We start from the raw sequence: 23,970 nt of genomic DNA on the forward strand, positions 1-23,970 counted from the left end.
AGATATTAGGAATGCAGCAAATATAGCACTTTGAATGCGCCAAATATCACAAATGATTACTAAAGGTCGGTTTCACCAATGCTAATTACTTATTAATCGGCGTTTAATCGATCAATCGTATTTGTTGTTTAGTAGAACTTGACTGGTCAATTCTACTAAAACAGCAGGTGAAATCGACCCTTATACTTTAATAATTATTTAATAACTTTAGAAACAAAAATTAAATATTTTTTAACATAATTTTAACGACATAATTTAAATTAATAGATCGTTTTGTAGAATTTATATGCTGGGCTTACATTTTGTCCCTAATATTGCACTTTATTTTTAAACATATAGACATACAAATAAAAATGCTTTACAATATTTACGTTATGATATATATATAACTATGTATATGTACTGTGTATATATATGTGTGTGTGTGTGTGTGTGTGTGTGTGTGTGTATGGTGTGTGTGTATATATGTATACATATATATACACACTGATATAGTAAATATCGACATATATATATTGGTATAGAAGGAATATAAGTTACATAAAAACGACATAATATAAAATAGTAAAAATCAGTACAGAGAATCAGAAGTTTCATTATTACAAGTGCAAGTCGCTGCAGCGGATTTAGCCTCTTATAGCGACGAGAAAAATTTATATTCATATAGAATGATATATGTATATTTTTAGACTGAATTCTCTATTTATCCAAGTTGCTAATCATTCCGCCACAGCACACATCAAGCTGCTCAATAAATTTTCTTAAATACCGACAGTACAATTTACTGATCAATGTCAGAGTATCCTACAAAGCCCTATCACTTATAGCTACTAGAAGTTTATCGATCATAGTTAACAGCGTTCAATTACAGACCAAACACATAAGCTTAAAGCGCTTTAAGTCGCGTAAAAGTGGTTATACAATAATCTCTGTAAAATACTCTGAATTACTATGACTTCTCGTTATTCCAAACGAGAGATCTTCCCGCGAGATTAGAGTTACTTCCGAAAACATTCCTTTTAACTATTAAGATTATAAGTGGTGCCGCCACTTTCGGCGTAATCAAATTAATATTATGCTTGGCTTTGAATTCAGTCTTAAAATTTCTCTACTGGGTAGTAGCGTCCTCTTGCAATATCTCAGTAAAACGAATGCTACTCCCATAACCAGTCTTTCCGTTCCTGTCACTCGGTGGAATTATCGGAGTAAACTTGATCGAAATGTTTGTACAACTCTGCCTCGCATTCCAATATCTTGCCTCTGATAACGGGTTATTACAATTATTTACGCTATGTGTGCGAGCTGTTCGCAACAAGAGTAATATTACGAAAATCGATTCGTAAAAGCTTTACTGAAATACTTCATTGTTTTTGGTAGTTTGTACAACCGGCGGCTTGGAATTGGCATGATTGTCCTGATAATGCTTCCATAGGCCAGTAACGTTGTTTACCTGCGCACCACATCCAGGCATTTTGCATCTAGACATTAAATATTCGGATGTTGGAAAATCTAAAATATACTTACAAAATGTATGTACATCAGTATACTTACATAAAGAAGCTGACAGTAGATGCCTTTCCTTGCTTTACCTTTGGCATTTGCTTATCATTATTGGAATTAATTGTATTTGTGACTAATTTATGACTGTCTTGATGATGACGATAATGCGATATGTATTTGTACTTCTTTCCGCAACCATTAATGTCGCATTTATATGTTTCTTGTTTGTACCTAGACATGCGTTGTTTTTTTGGAGTGTACTCCTCGTCATCCGAACAATTGCTATTTGTTTCCATCGAGCTCTCTTCGATTTTTAAAGAATTTTCACGCTCAAGACCGTTTCGAAAAACTCGTTCCATATTTCCTAAATCTATTCTATGCTCCTGATTTCGTAAATTTAAATTGCATATTTCCATTTTCATATTTTTCGTAATAGTTATGTCGCTATTTATGTAAACCACATTATTCTTATCCTGCGTGCACTCCACTTGAAGGATTTCTTCACATTTTGGAGTTCCAGTATCGTATTTTCGTAAGAAATTATCTTTCATTATAAGCAAATCTTCACTATTTGAAAACTTGTTCATACCATTCAAAGATTCATTATTCGAATAGTCTTCGCTGTTCGTAATCTTTTGCTCATGACAAAACTCGTTCTTCACCTGAATTTTTGCTTCGTTTCTAATAGAACAATTTTCTTCTTTATTTCCATATTCTTCTTTTATAGTAAAATTTTCACTTGGCAGTTTTTCGTAACATCCCTCGTCAGTCTTTTGCATGACTTCTTCGTCTATTGCATTTTCGGGGCCTTCGAAACAAATTATCTCAGGCTCTATTGGCAGTGTGGGTGGTTGTCTATGACAACTTTCAATATGCTCTTCAAGATTACCACTAGTAGATTGCAAAGATCCACAATTGGTATATGGACATACAAAGACATTTGTTTCATTATTATGCCATTCTTGATAATGTCTCCACATACTACCCGGATCTGATAATTCTTCTCCACAACCTGGCTCACGACAACTGTAAAAAGTTCATAAAAAGATATAAATAAAATCTTAAAATGAATTTTAAATTTAATATTATTAGTAAATTTAATATTATTAGTAAATTTAATATTATTAGTAAATATTTTATAATATTTTATCAAAATCATATTAATCAGTTGCAGAGATATATATTATTCATTGTCTATTAGTGATAAATTGATTTCTACTCACATAAATCGAATTTTTAAAGCTTCTAGTGCCTCATGTGTTTTATATTCATCTTGATTAGTGAACACCTTACCACAACCTCGTTGTTTGCAAGTATATACTTCCTATATATTGAAAATTGATTGAGATATTAGATTTTATTGAATATGAAAAACAGATAAAAAACATTTTAATAGAAATCCAATCACTGATTATACAAATACTGAAAAAATATATCCATTCATGATCATCAATACAAATGTAAGAATAATTTCCAGGTATGTTTAGCACCTAAATCTGGACTGATTAAGATTTTATTAAATAAAAATAAATAAATATTTGATAAACTATAATTTCAACAAATGGCAAACAAGTTATGATTAATTCAGATTTAGGCACTAAATATGTATATATAAAAAAATAGTTTTGCTCATAAGGCCTGTTCTTTTTAACTGAACTTTTGCACCAGTTCATCTTTCCTCCTTTCTTCTTTAGGAATCATATATTAAAAGATTTCTTTTAAAAGACAAGTAAATTGATTGCTTATTGAATTCAAGTTAAAACTAAATAAACTTATTAAAACAAAACAAACATTGTTGCACCCACTCCGATTTATTCTATTTGTTTTGACTTAGGGGTCATTGACCTTAGGCGACCAATGACTCTACCGAAAACTTCACCTTTTTCGGTGCAATTTCCTCGATGGTACGATTTCGCGAGACAAATCTGATGACGCTGACCTCCGTGGGCCGATCAGCGCACGTTTCCGTACCCTGGCCCATCCTGCGATGACTCGCCTCGAACAACGGCGAGCAAGGGGAGGATGAGCTCACTCACTCGCTCTACTCGCAGAGCTCACATAACCTGTATCCTCGTGACGATAAGTTTGACAGAAAAAAATTATGTCTTTGTTGAATAAAGCCTACACGGAAATTTCACGATTTCTCGATGGGGCTGACGCTTGGATCTCGGCACTTACCGACCAAACGCGCCCTCGAGTATGCACCAAAAATACGTCGTCGCTTCCAGCTCACATTATCACTCTGTCAATAATAACAATTATTTGTGTTGTCAAGTCAGTGCTGCAGAATTTTCTCAATCGTCTGTCGCAGAGTCGATTTAATACATTGAGAACCGCTGCTATATGGCCTAATGCAACACGCATAAAATGTATCCTAAAAAACATAACAGAATGTGAACGAATAAGTTTAATTTAATAAAATATCTAAAATTTTTCACATATTTCCAAAAATTGCGATCTCAATAATTCGGAATTTAACATTGTAAAAATTATAAATCTCTTTTTATAAGTTTTGGAACGCAATAAAGGAAATTTCGGTTATTTTTAGCCCTCTGTTGGAATAAGTGTAAACTATGGGTTTTTCTTGATGCTTGATGATTTTTCTTTGAGAATTCCATTTATTAAAGAGATGTCTCCATTGACATAAAAGTCTATTTTTTTATTGCTGTACTCCCTGAACTGATCCACATAGTGTAATAAGTTGAAGTGAAATAAACATATATTTATTTCACTTCAATTTATTGCACTGTGTGCACCAGTTCAGAGAGTACAGCAATAAAAAACAGACCTATAGAATGGACCACCGATAATAGTGATGGGGATAGAAAGACGAGTAGGGCAGACAAATGGATGAATGTTTTTTCTCTGTTTTAGATTCTGATTGATTAATTCTGCTCTTGTTTCGCTATTCCGCTGCATGCTGGATTCACACTAAATCCGACGTGCGTCGTAAGACGTACTGCAACCAATCAGAAAGCAGAATTTTATTTTGTATCGATACGAAGCAAAATCCTGTTTTCTGATTGGTTGCAGAGCGTCGTACGACACACGTCGGATCCAGCATCACTCCAGAATATGGGTAGGCATCCTTAAGGTGCTTTTTCATGCCGGTGCTTGACGTTCATTTTCAGCGTCAGAATAAGTTACGTGATAGAAACTGACGAATATTAAGCGTCCAATTTTGATCACATGACTTACTATGACGCTGAAAATGAGCGTCGAGTGTCAACATGATAAAACACCTTTAAAGGTAAAATCACACGGTGCGGAATAAAAAATGCGTCATTGACCTTAGGTTTAATCCGGATGAGAACACAAGAACCAATCAACTACAACATTCCCTTGTCGTTCGATTGTAACAGGGGAATACTCGACTGTAATTGGTTTGTTCTTATATTCTGATCCGGATTAAACTCTCGGTGGAAACTAGGCCATTGAAGCAACCAATCAACGTTATTCCGCACTTTTCCATCACACAAGTTTTGTGTGCTATGTTTACATGGTGCATCAAAGATGCATCCAGGATGAAATATAATTTAAACACTACTAACTTTATGTTAATAATTAGCTTATTAAAATGAAATATAATTTAAAAAATTATAAAAACCATTATTACTGTTATAGTATTTAATATTTTACAATTAATATTTATACAATCTTATAACATTTTTTAAACTGTTTTAACGCATTTATTATCATTTTTCCGCATCGTATGAAGAGGGCACGCTGAAATCGCATGTAATGCGTCATTGTTTTTTGATCTTGGTATCTATACTTACGCATTTAGATTTTGTCATTTTGCTTCATTCGTCTCAACATTACGCAATTCCTATTAATCAGCATCAAATTATTTTAATCTTTCAAAATAGAACGGTTTTTTACAAGAATACGGTTTAGGTGATTTTACGGTTTAGGACATGTATGACGCATTTTCTATTCCGTAACATCAAATGCGGAATAGCGCTGATTGAAGTGGTTGTTCCAATGACGCATTCTCTATTCCACAGTAATTTCATCCTTACGGAACGGAACTGGGCCCCTATTCTTGAAAAATCGCATACAAAAAATTAGGGGAATGCTATAGTATATGTAACGCATACTATAGTATTTCCCTAGTTTTTCATACGCAATATTTTTCGAGAATAGAAGCCCTGGGGATCGAGTCTGTATCTTAAAACGAGGTGAAAATTAATTATATATAATTATATATAATTATATAAAAATATATAAAATTATATATATATATATATATAACTATATTATATAAAATATCTCCATATATATATTATATAAAACATTTTATATATATTACATTTTTTATATATTATATAAAACATTTTTCCCCGGGCACAACGTTAAAAAATAATGTAAAAAAATCTCTCTACGCAGAAGTCGCTGATTGGCAGTGAGCAATTGAAAGTGTAAAGTAAACCACTCTCTCTTAAATCAGAGAGAAGAAAAATCTGTGCCATATATTATCATATAGTTTATTAAAAAAATTTATTGTTACATATATATTCTTATATTATAATTACTCACAATTTATATGGAAAATAATTCGCATATTTATAGTATTCATTGGCTACGTTCAGTAGAGAAAACTAATCAGTTAGCGCTTAATAATTCTTTAATACGATTGATTCCTACATTTAGATTTAACAAAGAACTAAGAGCAAGAATCAATCATATTAAAGAATCACAAAGAGCTAACTGATTAATTTTTTCTACTGAACGCAGCCATTCTAACATTCAAATATAATAAAAATAATTTGAATTTTGAAATTTATTAGTAGAGTTATATACACTAAAAAATATAAAATTATTGTGTGTGTGTGTGTGTGTGTGTGTGTGTGTGTATTCGTCTTTAAATATAATTAACCTTATATCCAATAAGAAATAACAATGAAATTGATGTCGATTCCATTATCATTTTTCACTGAGATAATCCCTATGAATATAATTAACTTTCTATTTTAATTTATAATACAATATTAATTTATAATGTATTATTTTAAACCAGTGCTAGGATTTGCTTGCATTTCGGCCGATTTTCAGCTTGCCTGATGAAAATAAAACGTAAAGCGAGTGTCAATAAAGCGTTAACTGGAGTGTAAAGGAAGTGTAAGAAGAGAGTAACAGAAACGTAAATAAAACCTAAAGAAGTGAAAATTGGAACATGGAACGTAAACGAAGCGTCAGTTAAATTAAAGATATAAATCATAAATAAAGCATAGATAAGTTCTTCGGCAAGCACGAGTGTTCGTTAAATGTAAACGGAGCGTGATTAGTCATAGAGAACGTAAATGAAGCATTGTCGCACTCAAAGAAAAAAGTCATACTAATAACTATAAATTTGTAGTGAAATAGCGCCTCAACTATATACATATTATTAAATTCTAATAAAAATAGATTAAATGAACTAAGAAAATATAGTAACATTAACACAGTACAACACACATTCCCTCCCATGAAAAAATCAAAGAGATTCTAAAAGTAAATGTAAAAAAAAAATACCTGTGTTTTATCAGATCAAGTCGTTAACATTTTTTATCCAGCCATTTATCGTATTTGCTTCATATTTTTACAATTGTTTTTGACTTTTTACAATTGTTTTAAATTATATAATAATTTTTTAAAATAAATAATTGATGTTTTTGTGAAATTATGCGATGAATCCGAATACAAAAAAAACAATTGAGAATTATTTTTTCATACATTTTCAAATTTTCGTATAATAATAATAATATAATTATAATTATAATTATTATAAGAATCTTGGTCGTTTGATTTGCTGTTTATATGATTCCGATTTTGTATCACGAACAATAGACCAACAGTATTCACCAAGCATATATCTGATGTCTTTTCCTTTGAAGCTTTTCTCAATGTCTTAGCGAAAGTGTTCACTATGTTCATCATTGAATTTGATAGAAAAAAATCCAATTTTGATTGTGAAGAAAGTGTATTTTGAGCAACACGTTAACTTTCATTGCATGAAAATAATAATTTCGATTTGGACACTGCATTATTGTTTATTTTAATATTTCCTTCACTTTCAATTTCGTTTTAAATGTACAGTTTGAAATTTCATCAACTAAATCCGCGGTCGCGACTGTTCGAACTGAGCAAGAACAGGGAATAAGCTGGATTGTGATTGCTGGTTGTTTACGTCGCTTTGTTTAGGTCGCGACAATGTCGAAGAAAGTCAGTACCGAGACACGGATATGTTTTCCTAATATATACTTTCAGAATCTCTTTGAATTTTTCATGAGAGGAAACTTGTGCTGTACACTATAAAAAGATATTTGATGATACTTAAAAAACGTTAACGAGTTGCTCTGGTAAAACGCCGAGAAGGTATCTTTTTTTATATCTACTTTCAGAATCTCTTTGATTTTTTCATGGGAAGAAAAAAATCGATTTTTGTCGTACTGTGTAATCAATTATAATTAATGGTTAATATTATCTACTATATTTTTTTAATTCACTTAATTTATTTATTGTTTTTCCCAGCAAACGAGAATGGATTGAAATGGATAATGTATTCAGATTTTCAGAAATACGAATTCACGAATGTTAAAATGAATCCTTTTCAATCCTGAATGCATTTTTATTCATTTATAGAAATGGCATGGAGTATATTTTTATGTTTTTCAATTTAAAAATAATATTATAGTATATCGTGTGTGTGTGTGTGTGTGTGTGTGTGTGTGTGTGTGTGTGTGTGTGTGTGTGTGTGTGTATTCAAAATTGTGAATAGGAAATGCAGTTTTTCAAACCAGTTGAATCTAAAAATAATATCGGCAATTTCTGTGCATCATGAATACTGCTTAATTAAAAATTCTGAATAGGAAATGCAGTTTTTCAATCCAGTTGAATCTAAAAATCAGTCATATCTGTGCATCATGAATGCTGCTCAATTCAAAATTCTGAATTGGAAATACAGTTTTTTAATCTAATTGAAAATCTAAAAAAAAGTTTTTCTTTTAAAATGAGCCATAAATACTATTCAATTCAAAATTGTAAATTGAGTAAAAAATCCATTGTTTCATTTAAAAATGTATCATGAATGCTACTTAATTCAGAATTATGAATAAGAAATTTTTCGTTTTAATTCAATTAAATAAAAAAAAGATATGTAAAAATTTATAAAACTACATAATTACAGGTACTTCAATTGCAAAAGTTGCCAAATTTATAGTTACCAGAATTTCGTTTTCTCTCAATGCGAATTCTTAAGTCTGAATGTACGTGAATGAAATGTAATCGAGGTCCTTGGTAAGCAAAAAAATGATAATAATATTTTAAAATATATTTCATTTATTCGGTAAATATCTAAAAAAAGTGCTTTTATGGAGCCCTGGGGGCTCACTTCAAAAAAATTATTTCATTAGAACACAACTGAAAAATCTTTCAATCACGTCTTTTATCCTAGTCTGAGAAGTTTTTTGAATTCGAGAAATTAGTTCTCGCTAAGTTCCTCTGATGGCGGAGCCGCGTAATACTCAACGCTTCGTTTACGTTCACTGTATAACTCAATAACACTTCGTTTTAAAATAAATTTTTTTATTTCTACTATCTTGGAAGTGTACACGAAACGTATTTGAATGTTCTGCGTACTCTTTGCGGAACGTTTAAAAAGCGGAGACGAAGTATCAATAAATAAAGTGTTTAGAAAGTGTATCACGCTCCATTCTTTGCGAAGTATTGTGGAACATTTGGGAAACATTATTGAAAAAAAAAAAAATTTTAACGTGTGGAAAATGTGACAAATGTGTTTCGGGCACATTTTACTTCACCACGGAGCATTTGAGTAGAGTTTGAGGAGCGTGTATAAATATTCAAAACCACTAAGAATCAATGGAAAGTCAATGAAGTGTTTAAAAAGCATTAAAATTCTTTGTTCACACTTCTTGACGCTTCGATAAGCTTTACATTTTCATTAGGGTTGATTTCTGCCCCTTACTTCACTTCACTTCAGTAAGAGGCAGGAACCAAGTTAGAAATTGACCGAAATGTGCAAGTAAATCCCAACTATTTTAAACATATGTATATTATTAAAATGAAATCTTGATAAAATATTAACTAATTTCTTAACTAGTCTTTTTAATTGTCATTAGGATAATTTATCTCTAAGAATTTATTTTTCTTATTCGTATCATACGTTCTTTAGCTGCTTTAAATTGTTCAAGAACATTTTCAACATTATTCATGAGTGTATCTGTGCTCATTTTATCCGAATCATCTCTTTGATAATTGAAATATTTCATGTGTGCTCCACTTTGATGTATTATATTCATATAAATTTTAATATTCCCACTCGGTACGACTTTCAAATTTGATTTATTTAAAACTTTACCTTCGTGATTAATTGGAATACCGCAATATGTTACATCCTCAAGTTCATAAGAACCACCAACAAAAAAACGTCTCAATGTATCAATAATACTTCCTTTCGCACGCCATGTAGGAATTGTAAATTTGTGTCTACCAGGTGTCATTGGTATTGGTAATGCTGCGTAACCTTCTATTCGATACCTATATTAAAAGAGAGCAATATTTTATATCATAATATTATTGACAAATAGAAAAAAAATTGTTTTTAACTAAATAATATATATATATATATATATATATATATATATATATATATGTATTTCGAGAAACAAGGCTTTCTACGTAATTACCTGGTCCAACTATCTAGAGATGCTACGGAGAATAATAATCGAGGCCAACGTGATGATGTATTATTATTTAATGATTGAAATTCATTTGATGGATAATACAAGGGTATGTCAGTACAATAACTAAAATGTGCAGTTTTATTTTCTAAACGGCTTTTCTGCGTTCTGCCGACCAATCTTTCTTTCTGATTTGTACTCCAATGTTGCGGCAAATCGATGAAATAGGTAATAAACAATCCATCGTAAGAGAAATCATGAGCTGATACAATATCCAAACTTATAACTAGTGCGGATAAATTCGCTGGTGGCGATTGTAATTCCTTGTATAATTCTGTTTCTTTATAAGCAAACTGCTGTTGTACTTCCTGCAATAAGAAAAATATTATAAATATCTAGATATTTTATTAATATACCATTGCAATTATAATATATATGCTTTAAACTTATTATCAATTAACTTATTGTTTAATAATTTTGAAATGCATATTGCAAAATATATTCAATTTCTTTCTCTTTCTCTCTCTCTCTCTCTCTCTCTCTCTCTCTCTCTCTCTCTCTCCTTCTCTCTCTATATATATTTAATTATTTAAAAATATATACATATTTTTATAAGAAATCACGGTTTTAATTGTATTAATCTCTGCTTACAATAAGAAATTAATTAAGAGAGAAATTATTTTTAATAAAAAAAGTTTGAATAAGCGATACATCCAAAAATCCAGCTTACGACATGGATTTCAAAGAAATTTTCACATCTATACGTATCGTAATAGTCTTTAATAGCGCGTGAAATATTAATCATTAATCTCTGCTGCTTTGCAGCAAAGTGCAGTGATAAATGGAAGCTACTCATTGCCGTGAGATAGTGTGCGTAAGCATACTATTCTATGTTCGCAGATATATTCCTGCCCCACTATGCACGTATAAACTGTATATACACACGTATAAGCTGATAGCACTACATACAGCCTCATGGAAGAGAGCGTTCATGAAGATAGTCGGTGAACTATAGAATTCAGTTGATCGTAGGAAGTGCAGTGATCAACTCAGCACGTGCGTGCTTTCATAAAGAAATACAAACACACGCGCCTATCGTGATTATCATTAATATATATGCCAATTAAATATAACAAGAGTTTAGTCTTGCAGACTGTTCTATCATGCTTGAAAATATGACGAAAAAGTCGATAGACTGTAAGAGTGTTGGGTGTGTCTTGAACGACCGGAAGAGAGAAAGAACATCAGTGAACTGACGGATTTTTCGTGAAGATGCCGTAATCCACATCGAGTGTCAGGGACAGTTACAGTGTACATAACGCCAAGGCAATCATGTTCTATCCACAGCGAGCAATGCGTCAGATCTCGGAAATCTCCTACGTGGGGTACGTATGCATGTTTCTCTTTCTTTATTTTTACTTCTTTTCTATACGACCGGCAAAAGGTTTCGATAGCGCGCTCGCGCAAACACTTTCTGCAATATTCTTCTGATACCGGGTAATGATGGGCTGTTAATCGTCATATCATGATGGATTCATTGTATTTTTTCGCAGACAATGATTGAACTTATTGTCAAAATAAGTGGATAAATGCATAGGTACATCAAATTGCTTCATCGTGCCTCTCCATTACTTAATAAATATTATAAACGACATTGCTCGATTTTCCACGTGCTGCGTCGCGTTTGCTCGTACTTGACCAAACTATTAGCGCATAACCGAGAACTGCTTCTACAAAAAGTAAAAATAACTACTCAGACTTTCGAAACAAAGTAAATTATATTGTTGGTATAGTATAATACGAATATAATTAATTGTGCCTGTATTACGCAATATTACATAATTAATGTATTACAATAATCTTTTATGAATTTATATAATATATTTTATTTAATATATTATATTTTATTTTATATAATATATTATATTTAAATAAACTCAAATTATATTAATTGATCGTTATACACTTATCATTACGATAATCCGATGATTTTCATAATGTATAATTTTTTAATTTTCTTATTAAAATCATATAGAAGATAATTAATAAAACAATATATGTCTCCAAAATTTCTATGTAAATATTGCGAAAAATGATTTTCGACAATAATAGTGTCACCATTGTGACGCTATTACCGTAATTATTTGCGCCACACGTATCTCTTATTATTGCAGTTCATTTTTCGCAAAGTAATGATGACCAGCATTATGTTATATACATTTAAAATCTCTACACAAAGTTAAGCAATAGTATTCTCAAAGTAACATACCTCATATTTTCGGTCCTCGATCATAATGTAACTAAATATTATTATGATCTGATACTAATGAAAATTAAATAAAATTAATCTGATATTGATAAAAATTAATAAATGTAATTAATAAATATATATAATTTAATATATATATATATATATATATATATAATTTAAATGGAAATAAAAAAGTGCGCTTCTAATTTTGTATGTTATTGTTTACCACTCAAGTGATATTCGAAACATATTTAAATTATTATAATATCCAATAATTGCCATTAATTATTAATTAAATAATTAATCAATTATTTGTTAACTATTAATTAAATATAAATCATTACTAAATTATAAATAGTATTACATTATACAAAAGTCGGAAAAGGAGAGAAAGAGCGAATGAGTCAGAGCGGAAAGAATTATTGGTTATTAATGTAACTGCGGTTGCGGGACAAATAAACGGACGTCGCTCGAGAATGCCGAGATTGGTCTTTCCACGAAAAGACCGTCTTTTTGATCGTTGCGCGTGTGGTGACGCGAAAGTTTGGTATGCCAATCGTACATTCGCGTCGTAAATAGCCGCATACTTACACGCCGCACGTCTTCGAGGTGCTCCTGTAATTCCAGCGGTGTTCGCTCCTCGGAAACGTGCTCGATCCAATAATTAAACCTGACGCCGTAATCGTTGGTGACGTTGTAGTGCAGCTTGTGCTCGTCATCGATCGTGAAATCGGGATTAATCGTCAGCAATTTGCGCGTTTTGTCATATGTCAACGTGCAGAGCAACGTCTCTGAGTCCGTCGATCCGATGGTCGCGGATTCATCCCTACGCGACAGATCGGCCATCACGTACATGGTGGTACGTTCGGTATAGAGATAATGATTGGACTGGATCGTAGTATCCGTGGTCTTGTCATCTATTACATTCTTGTTATATCGTTCTTGAAAGGACTTGCGATTCCGCAAAGCCGGTAACGCGGTTTGATTCTTCACGGACAAATACGACCTGTAAGCGAGAATGGAAATATTTAAAATTTTCGAAAGTTACGAGATACAAGAAGGAACCGAAACCCACGCGTTCTCTAATGTTTTTCGATACCTCGAATTCGATGATATAATAAACTTAAAATATATGAATCTTAGCCTTTTCTAAGCTAAATGAAAAGGCGTTTCTGTCTTGTACAATAATCCTTTTGTCTTAGAAAAATGAAAGCGCGAGTCAATCATAATTTATCTTTTATACCTATTTTGTTTTTATTTAAAAAATACATTCAAAAAAGATGTTAATGTGTATGTTCTTTTAAAATAAGTGTTACGATAAAAATTTTGTCGAAACTCTTCGCAATCGAATAACAAACATTTGTACAATATCTAATTAATTAAATTCTATCCCTGCCTGTAAGGCATCATCAGGAGGTCGTCATCGGGATAGTAGGAGTCATTTTCCGTATACGAATACAAACATGCACCCTGCAGCTGCTCGTCACGTATACGCTGGTGGTACTCTCGCTGACGTTCGGTTAGACAATTTTTTTCGTCCGCATAGAAGTCAATCTCGAATAAGCTGAACACTTTGTCCTGCCAGCTAAAAATACAATCCTCTTCTTCCAAAAAGTTGGAGTCTCTTGTTTCGCCACCCTCGGACTCCTCGGCCAGCAATTCAGCCAACGGGGACCTCTCCTGCATGACTCGCACCCTAAAACAACAAATAAACGCCGACTAAATGAAACCTAGTATCATTTGGAAAAGGTAGTTTGCGATCAAATGCCCAGTTCATTCTCTAATTCTGCGGAACGTAGATAAGGCCAAGACATTCAATCATTGTTTCAATCTTTGCCACATTCTTGCCTACGTCAGGATTACGAATTAATTATGAGAGAATCGAGTTTGTAAATAGCTTTACGTAATTCTTACATGAGAAAATTGTACTTCTAAAATTTTCTCAGCATATAAAGAAGATAAACACAGAAAGATATTTCAAATATTTTGTTAAATCTTTAAAGAATATTTTTCAGCTTTTAATTTCTCGTGTGTTTTTGACTGGATATTTTACGCTCCAGTAAATAGAATGTATAACACTCGATAATAATAGGTTTCTATGAGTCTAATATTTGCCATTGTTGACGATATCGTTAAAACTTCGTTGAACTTCTTAACATTCCTTTCGAAAATCAATTTGCGAAAAACATAGGAATCACATTATCTCGAAACAAAAGATATAATCACCGACGCAAATATCAGTGATGATACATGAAAAAAAAGTAACCGACAACATACACACGGGCTAGTTACGTAACGTCTCGATGTTGAAGGTTTGTATTATCGCATTGAGCAAGTATGCTGTCTCTTTCATATTTAACCATCGAGTTTGGTTAATCTTTACAAGTTGGGAATGCGGAATTTTCTGCAATGTAAAGTTTAATTCGATGTTCGTCACATGAAGGTAATTATAGTTTTTTTTTTATGTCCATCTATACAAAGAAACTTATGTTAATTAACTTTTTTATTTCATAATCTTTTCGTACATCGTAATCTATCAAATAGCGTATCTGACAAATGAGGCACAATAAGCTAAAACTTGTTCTTTTAATCGATTACATAAATTTATTCTCGGATGCAAGCCTAATGGATTCATATAATAAACAGGGACTCAAATCACATCCTTCTATCACATCCTTCTATAACCTTCAGAAATCTCCTGCTGATTTACTCATCATCAGACGTTATATGCTATTGCATATTGCAGAAAATTCTGCAAGCACAATTGCATAGCTTCATTTTTTTTATATTACGTTCAATTTCAAATTCTATCTGCAAATTTTTAAATTAATGTTATTTTAATTTGATTCCTGATTGAAATTACGTGCCGCATACACGAAAAGACAGGAAGTAAAATAAAGCAAAATTAACGCAAGAAAATTTCTTTCGTGTAAACAATCGAATTATTATCTCAGTATATCATAATTTCAATTTCCGTACGTCACGCGTTTAAATACAGGAAAGACACACCTTATCTTTAAATTATGTATCGGCTCATTCACTTTATAACTCGCCGCTATCCTCATTCTCTCTTTCTTGCCCACCATCCTTTTTCACCGCGCTATCTTACACGATAGACTCGATTTGATTATTGTTACAAAACGGAAACTGGGGAACGCTGAATAAGCTAAAAGCTAACGGTGGCTGTCAATGATCTCGGGTCGGCTGGGTGGCTTGTTTGTTGATTCGTAACGTCGCTAGGCAACTTCGCTTCGGTTGGCGAGGTGTGGTCTATTACGTAGACATAGAGCATCATCATCGAAATTCGAGGTGCGTGGTGCGTAGTGATGCATAATCTGCCTGCCGCGGGAAGGATGAAAATATACTTGTTAATAACTTGGAAAAATTATCATTGTTGAGATGAAAAATATATCTCCGTTTAGATTCGCACTTACATGAACAATACATAATCGTGACATGCATATTCTTCATATGCGTGTGTGTAAAGACTCTCTTTCGCTCTCTCTCTCTCTCTCTCTCTCTCTCTCTCTCTCTCTCTGTCCCTTTATTTCTTTTAATAGCTTCATTAGCAAAATGATAAGCAAATTTCCAATGAGTCAGAACGTCACGCCGATGAATACATCAGTAAACGATCGATGTCGTAACTTCTCGTGATTAGCTGTAGGTATTTCCTTCCTCCATACAATAAATGACCGATGTATGAACAACTACGACGTGCGTTGCATTGTGAAAACCTTGAATCGTCTACGATATTATCCTGTATCTACAAAAAAAAGAGCGTTTCAAATAAAGCAGAAAATCTCTTTTCTTGATGAAAATAAAAATCAGAGCGTAAAGTCAAATGTATATAGGAGAATAACAGTTAAGCGTAAACTTCAAATGCTTCTTTTACATTTCATTGTTCCAATTTTCGCCTTCTAGAAGTTTCGTTTACCTTTCTAGCTGTTACTCTCCGATTACATCCGATTTTTATTTTCATCAGGGCTCTCTCTTTCTCTCTTTCGAATTTGAAGCATTTGCGTTTACGCGTCTCGTATAGTATGTAACTATTATAAAAAAAGAACGCAGAGCAATCAGGTTAAAAAAAGAATCTACCCGTCTATCGTCTATCCATCCTATAAGGTTGAGATAAAAAGATTTAAGAATTCGATGAGCTCGGTTGAGATAAAAAGAAAGTCATCGCTCGTTGTCTATCGGAATCTGTTCCTCCAAAATAGAGGACTCGCTTCAAAGAAATGAAAAAAAGGTAGGTAAGTCTATAAAGCCTATTCTATGATGTGCTTTTTTGTTTTCTGTTTCTTACTTTTTGCTATTTTTACATCTTGTCTTTTTGTTTTTTATCCGTTTTCTTGTTTTACATCGCCCGAGATAAAACCTGTTCTACAATTTGCTTTTTGTTTCCAGTTTCTTGCTTTTTGCTTTTTTACATCTTGTCTTTTTGCTTATTTGGTTTTTGTTTTATATCGTCTGAGATAAGAGTTAACGAACTTCGAAAGAAACAACAGAAATACATAGCAAGAAATACAATTGTCGATAAAACGATTGCAAAGGAGTTAGGCTAATTCTACAATGCTCTTTGTTTCCTGTTTCTTGCTGTTTGTCTCTTGTCTTATTGACCAAAAAGGCAAGAGACAAACAGCAGGAAACAGAAAACAAAAAGCACATTGTAGAATTAGCCTTAGCCTCAAAAACAAAAGGTAAAAAACAAGAAACAAGAAAAGAGCACATTGTAGAATAGGCTTAAAAGTTAACGAACTTCAAAAGAAACAAGAAATACGTAGCAAGAAACACAATTGTCGATAAAACGGTTGTAAAGGGGAAAAAGGTAAGAGGTAAAAAGCAAGAAACATGAAACAAAAAGCTCATTGTAGAATAGTCTTTAACCTTGCGGTACACTTTCCAGCAATCGTTCGATTTTCGTATCTTCTCCGAGTGTTCTCTGGCCGTCGCCATAACTTGGCATTTGGCAAGAATGAAACCGTTCGAAACGGTACCGTTAATTCTCGCTCGCTCGCTCTCTCTTGTATCAGTTGTATCGACACCTGCCCTGCTTGCCTGTCTGCCTGCCTGCCTTCAGAGATCAAGCGCGGAAAATTCGATTCCGGGGGGGGGGGGGAGAAAGAGAGAGAGATAGTAAGCGAAACGGTAAAAGTCAGTGGCGCGTCTCTTTCTCCCGCGTTTCCCTCTCAAGGTTTCCCGAGCCGTGAATCGGTGAATGCCGTGATCAGCCGTGATCTCGGTGAGTCCCCGGGCTTTCCCCCCGTCACTCGACCGTCAATCGCAGCTTGCTCCGAACCTTGAAGGTTAGGGTATGTATGTATGTACGTTTTATCGTACGTTAGACTGGTACATATGTGTACGTAGAATTTGGCGATAGCACGCGCATCGTAGGCGGCGTGATGGGACGCATCGCTGATCGCGCATGGATGGCCAACAGGTGGAATGCGAATGGTTTCGCGACGTCCATGACGTCGTTGACAGGACGCCGCGGCGCGGCGCGTCTCTATCGACTTCTCACATCGATTATCTGCGAGAGATAAGAAAATGTGTCATTGCGACGTTATCGGATCATAGTGACTGTTCGATAGATGCAAGATCTAATGTCACGAGCGCAGGTGGTGCGTGTGAGTGATCTGTCCCTCGTTGAACAGAGTAACTCCAGATATTTCGTCAGACGGAACGAATCACTCTTCACAGCCTTCTGCTCGTACAAGCGTGTGAACTACCTAACGCACGATTCACGATTGACGTCTCGGTGACGACCTCAATGTTCGGTTTGTCAGGTAAAACGTGTTCCTAGCGTTTGATCGTTGCACGTTTGATCATTGTGGCTTCCGCCTTGTGATACAGTTTAGGTGCGACGAGCCAGGATTCTGTCTCCTCGGCATTTTCTTCAAATTCTTCCTGCATAGATCTCTTGCCGTTAGTAAGTAGATACTTGATAGAGAGAGAGAAAGAGAGAGAGAGAGAGAGAGAGAACTAATTAAAAAACAAATTCAAAACAAAGAAGAGTGAGAGATCTACTATGCCATTCTAGCTTTAAGACTTATGTTGTTTGCTTACAAAGTTCTAACATAAAATGTCATTTACTGACATCTATCTGATGTTTACTTTACAGAGGTTTCAAATTGATAAGGATGCCGACTAATCGGGAAGGCGAGACTGCAGTGACCATCCCACTGCAGTATAATGAAGCTGTAAGTGTATTTTATATTTACCACTGAAGAAATTAGTGGTATAGATGCATTATTTTGTTAATGTTTTCAGGCATTTTTTAAAATTCTTTATTCAATTGTATATTAAAACAGATATAACAGTTTATTCAATTGTATATAACAGATGTAATTAAAATAATGTTAAAATATATTAATCTGTCTCTCATATTATTAAAACTTTTCTTTCTTTTTTTTTTACTGTTTTCTTTCTGATTATTTTCTCTTCACTAGAAGCCTAGTTTTCCGTACAAATGACTCAGAACTAACAGGCTTAAGTGTATGATTCACTTGTAAAAGAAAGTATTTTATTTATATACCACTTATACATTATTGCTGGCAACATCTGGTCACATTTCTAAGAAATCTTGAAAATATAATGTTTGTTAAACGTTTTTATATCTTTGCCAAATATATTTAATTGTTTAATTTATTTTACAGCATTGGAAAGCTATTTTTGAGAAGTACGATCTTGACGGAGATGGAAAAATATCACTACAAGAGTTAAAAGCAATGATACGCGGTCCAGAGTTTTCTAAAGACATCCCTGCTGGGGTAGTCCGTACGATAATGCATAAAGCAGATCTGGACGAGTCTGGTTATTTAGAATATCCAGAATTCATAGCAATGGTTAGTCAGAGATCTTTTGATTCAATCTTTAAGGATACTAGAAATTATATTTGTTTTTATCTTTCCATATTTCCAAGAAATATAAAATAGTTCGAAATGATTAACATCAATTCAATAAATAAAAAGGGCCATGAATCGAAGCAAGTTATTATTGCTAATATTTTAATGTAAAAATTTTCATAAACAAATATTTCGACCTTTTAGGAAATCCTTTTATCATTTAAAATTGACTTTTATGTATATTTAGAATTTAACATTGAGAAGGACCACTTAGAAGGTCAAAACGTTTATGAAAGTTTTTACATAAAAATATTAGCAATAATAACTTGTTTTGGCTCATAGCCCTTTTTATTTATTGAATTGATATTCCATATTTCGTTAGTAAAACATTTTGGAAATCTCTAATTACCGATAATTTATATTAGTCATTTTTTGATATTTAGATCCATAGAAAGGACATGCAGGGTATATTCGGACACATTGTGCAACGATATGTACAATGTGTAATACCTCAACGACCATGCCGTGCACTAAGACAAACTTCCGTGGGCTCGAGGTATTATCCCCAGCGACAATTCAGTATTGTAGTGCAAGCTACGCCACCTTCTCCTCCTCCTTCGAATCGTAGCGAGAACCGGAGCTTTGTTTCCTTGAGTAGTAAAAGAGTTGCACGTTCTGCACGTTTTAATGGTTTACAGCAACAAACAAGTACAATAACGGAATCTTCTCTGTACTCTAGCGACTATCCAGATGGACTGTACGAAGAAGAGTACAGTTGTCGACCGCCCGCTATAGCAATGATAATCATATCGATAATAGAAATCATTTTGTTCATGTATGATGTGATTAAGCACAAATCTCTTTCTGTAGAAGGACCAGCAGCTACTTTATTTATTTATAATCCGCACAAGAGGTATCAAGCCTGGCGGTATCTAACATATATGTTTGTACACGTCGGGTATGTATAATACTCTATTTTATAACCTACGCATTTCCATAATATCTATTAAAAATTTGTGAATTTTTAATATTTATAATTCCTTTTGTGTTTGATAGAGTTTTCCACTTGGTCGTTAATCTCCTGGTACAAATTATGTTGGGTGTTCCATTGGAAATGGTTCATAAATGGTGGAGAGTATTGATAATATATATAGCCGGAGTACTAGCCGGTTCTCTTGGCACATCCGTTTCAGATCCAACAGTTTACCTGGCTGGTGCCTCGGGTGGTGTGTATGCATTAATCACTGCCCACGTAGCAACCATTATAATGAACTGGTCGCAAATGGAATTTGCCGTGCTACAGCTATTAGTGTTCCTCGTTATCACGAGTGTTGACGTCGGTCAAGCCGTATACAATCGTTATGTTCTTGATACCAATGATCAAATCGGCTATGTGGCCCATTTGGCTGGTGCTATAGCAGGTCTTCTAGTAGGTATAAACATCCTTCGAAATCTCGAGGTACAAACTTGGGAAAAAGTTATTTGGTGGGCCAGCATAGTTACTTTCACGGGTCTCATGACTGCAGCTATTTTATGGAATATATTGTATCCCTCGTATTACAACTGAAGATATTTATCTTATTCGAATTATTTAACGACACACAAACACACACATTGATAGAGAGAGAGACGAATATTATTACTGAAAGAAAAATAACTTGCCTTGAAATTGTAGGTATATGCATGAATGTGCTACATATTTTTATATGTTAGTTGATATACAAGATTGTATTCGTTATATCATTTTATAGTATAAAATAATAGATTTTTAATATCGAGCAAAATAGCTTACTTTTGTATAAACTTTATCGCGAAAAGATAAGACTCTAAGATACGTATAATAAGAATATATTAATTTTAAACACAGTATTTTTTACATACACGTTTTCGAGAGCAAATAGTAGAACAACAAATTCTGTGATACTTTTGCTACATGTATTAAATGTATGCAATTATTTGCAAGTTTGACACATTGAATAATAACATCGAAGCTATGCGGAATATTAATATTTCTATTTTAGAACTATTGCCTCACTGTCTGAAAATAAACTGCATAGATGAACTACCTCCATCAGTATATACGTTTTATTGCACACAAACAATGTTTTATTGCGCACATAAAACGTCAATTAATCTTTCAATAATACTTCATGCATTATACAAATGTATTCTATCTACAATAATTTGAATAATTCAGAATCTAAGATTTAAAAAAACTACAAAGTATTGAATTATTAATAAAATCTACACACACATACATTTAGTACTGTTTTTTTTATCAAATTTGAAAATATCATAATGGGACACAAGATTAACTTTTCAGATGCTTGTTGAAAGAAAAAAATTGTATATAATTTATAATTTGTATTCCATAATTTAGATATATGAATATAAAACTGCGTTCGATAAAATAATTAATTTCTTATTTCATGAGAACGTTGCAATTATTGGATGGATCCATATATTCGTTCGGTTTTTGAAGGTAAAATGAAACAAGTTTTTTTCATACAAAGAATGAATTTTAATCAATGATATGATTCTCCGTTTTTGCACTAACAAAAACCGAACGAATATATGGATCCACCCAATATATTCATAAAGTTGTGTAGACTCTAATGATATAAATCAATATGAATAAAAAACCTCTAAGAGCCAACGCTGGTTATTGTTGCGGATTATAATACAATTTATTATAATCCATTACAAATTGAAAATTTCCATATGTTTCGATACCCCGTGTTTAGGGGTCTTCAGCAGTAAAAGCCTTTAACATATAGTGAGATTTTTTTACATTACGTAGATATTCTAACTATAATTTTCGTACTTATAACATCGCTGGATACTTCTATCTGACATTTTTATTAAATCTATAAATAATAATTTAATAAATATCTGAATCGAAAAATCTGATGGATGCGATTGTAATTGACGGAAAAGCAATCCTTGTTGTCTGCATATGATTGTCTCTATCGAAGACCTATGACCGATATCGTTTCTATAATGTAGAAAAATCTCACTATATGTTTTTAGGCTTTTTTAGAGGCTTTTTATTTATATTAAATTGTATTCATACACACACACACACACACACACACACACACACACACACACACACACACGCACACACGCACGCACACATTTTAAATAAATTGTATTAATATAGACATGAACGTATGTCATACTCAACAGAGATACAAACTAGTATATTAACATTTTTAAAAGATTATTTATTTTAAATTTATGAATAAAATATACCTGAGCACATGGTTTATTTCATGTACCTGATTTGCACGATATATTAATTTATTAAATCATTATTATTTCGATATAAAAAGAAAAACAAAAGTCAGCTTTATAACGTGTGTTCATAATACAAATACTGGACAAACAGAATATTGCTTTAATAGGATACTGCTCTAATATATCCCTATGAATAAAGGATATATCTGTGAATAACTTATTCTGGAAGATTAACTATAATTAACTATAATCTTTAGTTGAATGTAATAGACATTGTATAGCAACAATCGACTATAATAGTTTCAATTTAGACAGTAGAAGAAGACGGGATAAAACGAAAAACGGGAAAAATGACTCAGTTGCTAAGTCTTGTTAGCAGATATTCTTAATAAGATTTTACAACTAGACCAGTTTACTCTGTGTAATCCGTCGTACCTCGCTCTTCCCTAATGTCTATAAGAATTATTGTATAAATATTTTAAGATTTTATATTTTATTTGATCAATGCAGCCGTTTGTATATTTTCGCTGTGAAAAGAATTGTTTTTACTGATTTGTTAAGTGAAAAGAGTGAGGCTGCTATTATAAATCTATGCTTAATAATGAAAGGAAATTAATTATAATTAAATAATTTATAATATAATTATAAATGTTATTTACATATACATACAACATACATATTTACATAATTTACATTAATAATTATACAGGATGATTCTTAGTTGTATGTCAATAATCAATATTACTTTAGAGATTATTCTAGAATTCAAAATAAGAAAAAAAGAACATCATAATCATATACTTCAACTAATGTAAAAATAATCGGAAGACATTTGTTATTAATATTCCGATAAAATATGTCTTAACTTACCTGTTTTTTTTTTTATTTTACCCTCTTTTCTAGTGTCCTACATATTACTTATTATTATACTCGATTACAATGTTGATGACAGAATTCCCATAAATAAATTTCTGTAAAATAGATATAGTCTTTAATAATAGCAATAATGGGTAAAATCTACTTCTCATCTATTGATGCGTAAATTTTCCTACATATGACGTATTCCTCAGTGTACAATATTTTAATGTATAAGAATAATGAGCATGAGTTTTGACGTTGACCGCGAAGAGACAAGTGTGCCTCATTTGTATGCAAGATATAGATTATACAGATTTATGTAATATTTTATGATCTATTTCAACGAAAATCTTTGTTCGACAGAGCGACGAGAATGTCTAATGTGTGTATATTTTGTATGCGCTTTGTACAAAACAAAATAAAATGATGAAAAAAGAATCGATCCAATAATTATTTTATAGTGGGATACACATGTATTGCATATTAAGATGAATCATCGCTTTTTAAGTAAATATTTTCATAACGAACGTTCCCAACTAGGCCCACGTAATCATAATAAATAGAAAAAAAAATATTTATTTTTCATTTGAATTTGTTT

The 23,970-nt window shown here is 32.5% G+C and overlaps 3 protein-coding genes across 21 annotated transcripts; 1 reads left to right on the top strand and 2 right to left on the bottom strand.

Annotated features, from left to right (window-relative positions):
- Positions 1 to 300: 300 nt before the first annotated feature.
- Positions 301 to 3,513, bottom strand: LOC105149112 (uncharacterized). The gene is made up of 4 exons (XM_011061301.2): positions 3,380 to 3,513; positions 2,724 to 2,824; positions 1,552 to 2,526; positions 301 to 1,478 (listed from the first exon to the last, which is right to left on the bottom strand). Exons 1-4 carry the CDS (start codon positions 3,479 to 3,481, stop codon positions 1,349 to 1,351), a joined length of 1,308 nt encoding a protein of 435 aa, XP_011059603.1. The 5' UTR covers positions 3,482 to 3,513; the 3' UTR covers positions 301 to 1,348.
- Positions 3,381 to 17,589, bottom strand: Mks1 (Meckel syndrome, type 1). 10 transcript variants are annotated; one of them, XM_087409022.1, is made up of 9 exons: positions 16,736 to 17,052; positions 15,867 to 16,195; positions 15,442 to 15,771; positions 15,031 to 15,243; positions 14,710 to 14,903; positions 13,829 to 14,128; positions 13,024 to 13,438; positions 10,188 to 10,549; positions 6,266 to 10,038 (listed from the first exon to the last, which is right to left on the bottom strand). In XM_087409022.1, exons 6-9 carry the CDS (start codon positions 14,116 to 14,118, stop codon positions 9,633 to 9,635), a joined length of 1,473 nt encoding a protein of 490 aa, XP_087265148.1. In that variant the 5' UTR covers positions 14,119 to 14,128; positions 14,710 to 14,903; positions 15,031 to 15,243; positions 15,442 to 15,771; positions 15,867 to 16,195; positions 16,736 to 17,052; the 3' UTR covers positions 6,266 to 9,632. The 10 variants fall into 10 exon arrangements, with proteins under 10 accessions (XP_087265151.1, XP_087265148.1, XP_087265144.1 ...); XM_087409025.1 differs by lacking the exons at positions 14,710 to 14,903; positions 15,031 to 15,243 and adding an exon at positions 3,381 to 3,874 and having other exon boundaries at positions 9,860 to 10,038; XM_087409018.1 differs by lacking the exons at positions 14,710 to 14,903; positions 15,031 to 15,243 and adding an exon at positions 17,317 to 17,589 and having other exon boundaries at positions 16,736 to 16,807.
- rho-4 (rhomboid-4) lies at positions 11,129 to 23,810 on the top strand. Of its 10 annotated transcripts, XM_011061313.2 has the most exons (6): positions 11,139 to 11,566; positions 18,551 to 18,629; positions 19,086 to 19,274; positions 19,718 to 19,830; positions 20,014 to 20,232; positions 20,331 to 23,810. In XM_011061313.2, the coding sequence occupies exons 1-6, from the start codon at positions 11,514 to 11,516 to the stop codon at positions 20,839 to 20,841; spliced, it is 1,164 nt and encodes a 387-aa protein (XP_011059615.1). In that variant the 5' UTR covers positions 11,139 to 11,513; the 3' UTR covers positions 20,842 to 23,810. The 10 variants fall into 10 exon arrangements, with proteins under 10 accessions (XP_011059608.1, XP_011059615.1, XP_087265154.1 ...); XM_011061306.2 differs by having other exon boundaries at positions 11,129 to 11,566; positions 19,718 to 20,232; XM_087409028.1 differs by lacking the exon at positions 11,139 to 11,566 and adding an exon at positions 15,666 to 15,741 and having other exon boundaries at positions 19,718 to 20,232.
- Positions 23,811 to 23,970: the final 160 nt, after the last annotated feature.

The sequence above is a fragment of the Acromyrmex echinatior genome, chromosome 8, assembly GCF_024713525.1.
Source record: "Acromyrmex echinatior isolate Ae372 chromosome 8, ASM2471352v2, whole genome shotgun sequence".
NCBI classification, from domain to species: domain Eukaryota; kingdom Metazoa; phylum Arthropoda; class Insecta; order Hymenoptera; family Formicidae; genus Acromyrmex; species Acromyrmex echinatior.

Coding starts and splice junctions, on each gene's coding strand:
- LOC105149112 (XM_011061301.2), bottom strand. CDS start 3,481: ATGGGCCAGGGTACGGAAACGTGCGCTGATCGGCCCACGGAGGTCAGC. Junction 2,825..3,379: donor AGGAAATTGCACCGAAAAAG/GTGAAGTTTTCG, acceptor TTCAATATATAG/GAAGTATATACTTGCAAACA. Junction 2,527..2,723: donor GCTTTAAAAATTCGATTTAT/GTGAGTAGAAAT, acceptor AACTTTTTACAG/TTGTCGTGAGCCAGGTTGTG.
- rho-4 (XM_011061306.2), top strand. CDS start 11,514: ATGTTCTATCCACAGCGAGCAATGCGTCAGATCTCGGAAATCTCCTAC. Junction 11,567..18,550: donor TCGGAAATCTCCTACGTGGG/GTACGTATGCAT, acceptor TTTACTTTACAG/AGGTTTCAAATTGATAAGGA. Junction 18,630..19,085: donor CACTGCAGTATAATGAAGCT/GTAAGTGTATTT, acceptor TTTATTTTACAG/CATTGGAAAGCTATTTTTGA.
- Mks1 (XM_011061303.2), bottom strand. CDS start 15,518: ATGGTGGGCAAGAAAGAGAGAATGAGGATAGCGGCGAGTTATAAAGTG. Junction 14,129..15,441: donor ATACATAATTTAAAGATAAG/GTGTGTCTTTCC, acceptor TTGTTGTTTTAG/GGTGCGAGTCATGCAGGAGA. Junction 10,039..10,187: donor TCTCTAGATAGTTGGACCAG/GTAATTACGTAG, acceptor CTTTTAATATAG/GTATCGAATAGAAGGTTACG.